The sequence below is a fragment of the Nicotiana attenuata genome, unplaced genomic scaffold (genome assembly GCF_001879085.1).
Source record: "Nicotiana attenuata strain UT unplaced genomic scaffold, NIATTr2, whole genome shotgun sequence".
NCBI lineage: Eukaryota > Viridiplantae > Streptophyta > Magnoliopsida > Solanales > Solanaceae > Nicotiana > Nicotiana attenuata.
In genome coordinates, this window is record NW_017672820.1 from 94,978 (window position 1) to 97,401 (window position 2,424).

Consider the following 2,424-nt stretch of genomic DNA (forward strand, 5'->3'; position numbering starts at 1 on the left):
ATATATATATGGATTAAAAAATGAAATGACCAAAAAACCCTCATATTTATTTTAAAATTCACATTGTATAATTAAAATAAAGTAAACATTTAACAAAAAATAATTCATATATTACTAATCCATATATTACTAATCCTTATATAACAATTCTTTTATAATTAAACTATGCATAACAAAGTCATGCATAGCTAAATCATGCATAACTAATTCTTACATAACAAATCTCTACATTACTAATACCTGTATAACTCTAACCAACAACCAAATGACCCCTGAATGTTCTTCAGTAGGGGGTCGTATATTAGTTACCAATAATAATCTAGGAGTAGAATTTGAGATTATATTTATTTTAGGATTGATTATAGTTATAAGCTAATATCAGTATAAATTTATACCAAAATCTAGGTATTAACTAACTCATATTAGATGTGGGTAACAATTCCAGGATCATCATGAGATTATATATTAATCACTAGTAACCCTCTTGACACCAAACGACTCACTACTTTCATATATAATAATGCAATTTTCTTTCTTAAATATAAATATGGAAAAAGGATGAAAAAAATAAGCATCCCATGAAATACATGCCACAGCTATATAATGCCCATTGATCTTAAAATCATGCCTTGAGAATAACGTGGTCCAACAATTCTATTAATTGCACTCGTTTTCCACGTCAGAACGTGTCTATTTTCACTTTTTTTTTCTTCTTTTTAAATGAGAGGGGCCTCTTCTGTCTTTGTTTATGAATTTATATTGATATTGTTATAAATATATTATATTGTGGATGTTCATTTAGTACTCCGTTGTAAATAAGCTTCCTGAAGAAGCTTATCCATATGGGACTCCGTCGTTAATATGTTTATCTATTGAGTACTCTATTGGAAATAAGCCTCCTGAAGAAGCTTATCACTTCGGTACCCGGTTATGGATAAACATTACCCCCGGTAGAAGATTATCTATATCGGGTATAATAAGCTTATCCTTTCGATACCCGGTTGTGGATAAACATTACCCCCGGTAGAAGATTATCCATATCTGGTATAATGAGCTTATCCTTTCGATACCCGGTTATGGATAAACATTAGTCTCAGTATAAGATTATCCATATCTGGTACAGTAGCAGCTTACACAGCAGCTTACAGTAGCAGCTTACACAGCAGCTTGTAGCAGCTTACATAGCAGCTTCCTTTCTTCTATAAATAGAAGAGATATCAGTTCATTATTTACATCAGTTTGAATTCGAATAATATATCAGTTTCTCTCTATACCTGTCTTTACATTACAGTCTTAGTTTTATAACACGTTATCAACACGAGACTCTGCCATCTCGAGCAAATACTTTGAAAGTATCTGAGGTACGAACTTTCTTTTTTTATATAATGTCAAATCTTTCTAAACTTGAATTTGTAGCCCTGGATATATCGGGCAAAAGCTACATGTCTTGGGTGCTTGATGCTGAAATTCATCTTGATGCGATGGGTCTGGAAGACACCATCAAGGATAAAAATCAGGCATCAAACCAAGACCGTGCCAAAGCAATGATATTCCTACGCCATCACCTTGACGAGGGCCTGAAAATGGAATATCTTACTATTAAAGATCCAGTCATACTGTGGAATAATTTGAAAGATAGATATGACCACTTGAAGATGGTCGTTCTTCCACAGGCACGATATGATTGGACTCATCTAAGGCTACAAGATTTTAAATCTATTGGTGAGTATAATTCTGCTATGTTCAGAATTATTTCCCAATCGAAATTATGTGGTGATAATATTACTGATCATGATATGTTGGAGAAAACTTTCACCACTTTCCATGCCTCGAATATGCTCCTGAAGCAGCAATATCGAGAGATGGGATTTAAAAAGTATTCTGAACTTATCTCACATCTTCTTATAGCCGAGCAACATAATGGGCTATTAATGAAAAACCATGAAAGCCGATCTACTGGTTCTTGTCCATTCCCTGAAGTGAATGAGACGAACTTCCACCAAGCTATACGTGGAAGAGGTCGTGTCCCCAGTCGTACTCATGGCCATGGTCGGGGAAGAAATCCCAATCATGGTAATAATAATGCACCAAAGAACCCTCCTCGTCACCAGCAGTGGAAAAGGAAGGAACAAAAGCATGAAGCGGTGCAAGCACCAAATGCAGAAAGTGCATGCTATAGATGTGGAGGAAAAGGGCACTGGTCACCCTGAAGAAGACAGAGAAAAATGCTGAAGCAAATTTTATTTCTGAAGATAATTTAGACTTCATGCATTTGGATGTAGCTGATTACTTTGCACTCCCAGAAGGAGAAACAAGTCATGTAATCGGTGGTGAATCTGCAGAAATATAAATATTTTGATTTTTGTTGTTTGTAGTAGATAGTATGGTTATGTAATTGTTGTACATAAAGAAAAATTATGATTT

At 34.4% G+C, this 2,424-nt stretch overlaps 1 protein-coding gene across 1 annotated transcript; it reads left to right on the top strand.

Annotated features, from left to right (window-relative positions):
- Positions 1–1,655: 1,655 nt before the first annotated feature.
- Positions 1,656–2,210, top strand: LOC109214616. Its single transcript, XM_019378552.1, has one exon. The coding sequence runs from the start codon at positions 1,656–1,658 to the stop codon at positions 2,208–2,210; it is 555 nt and encodes a 184-aa protein (XP_019234097.1).
- Positions 2,211–2,424: the final 214 nt, after the last annotated feature.

What these genes read in the sequence shown, in the direction of transcription:
- LOC109214616 (XM_019378552.1), top strand. Translation starts at nt 1,656, where the DNA reads ATGGTCGTTCTTCCACAGGCACGATATGATTGGACTCATCTAAGGCTA.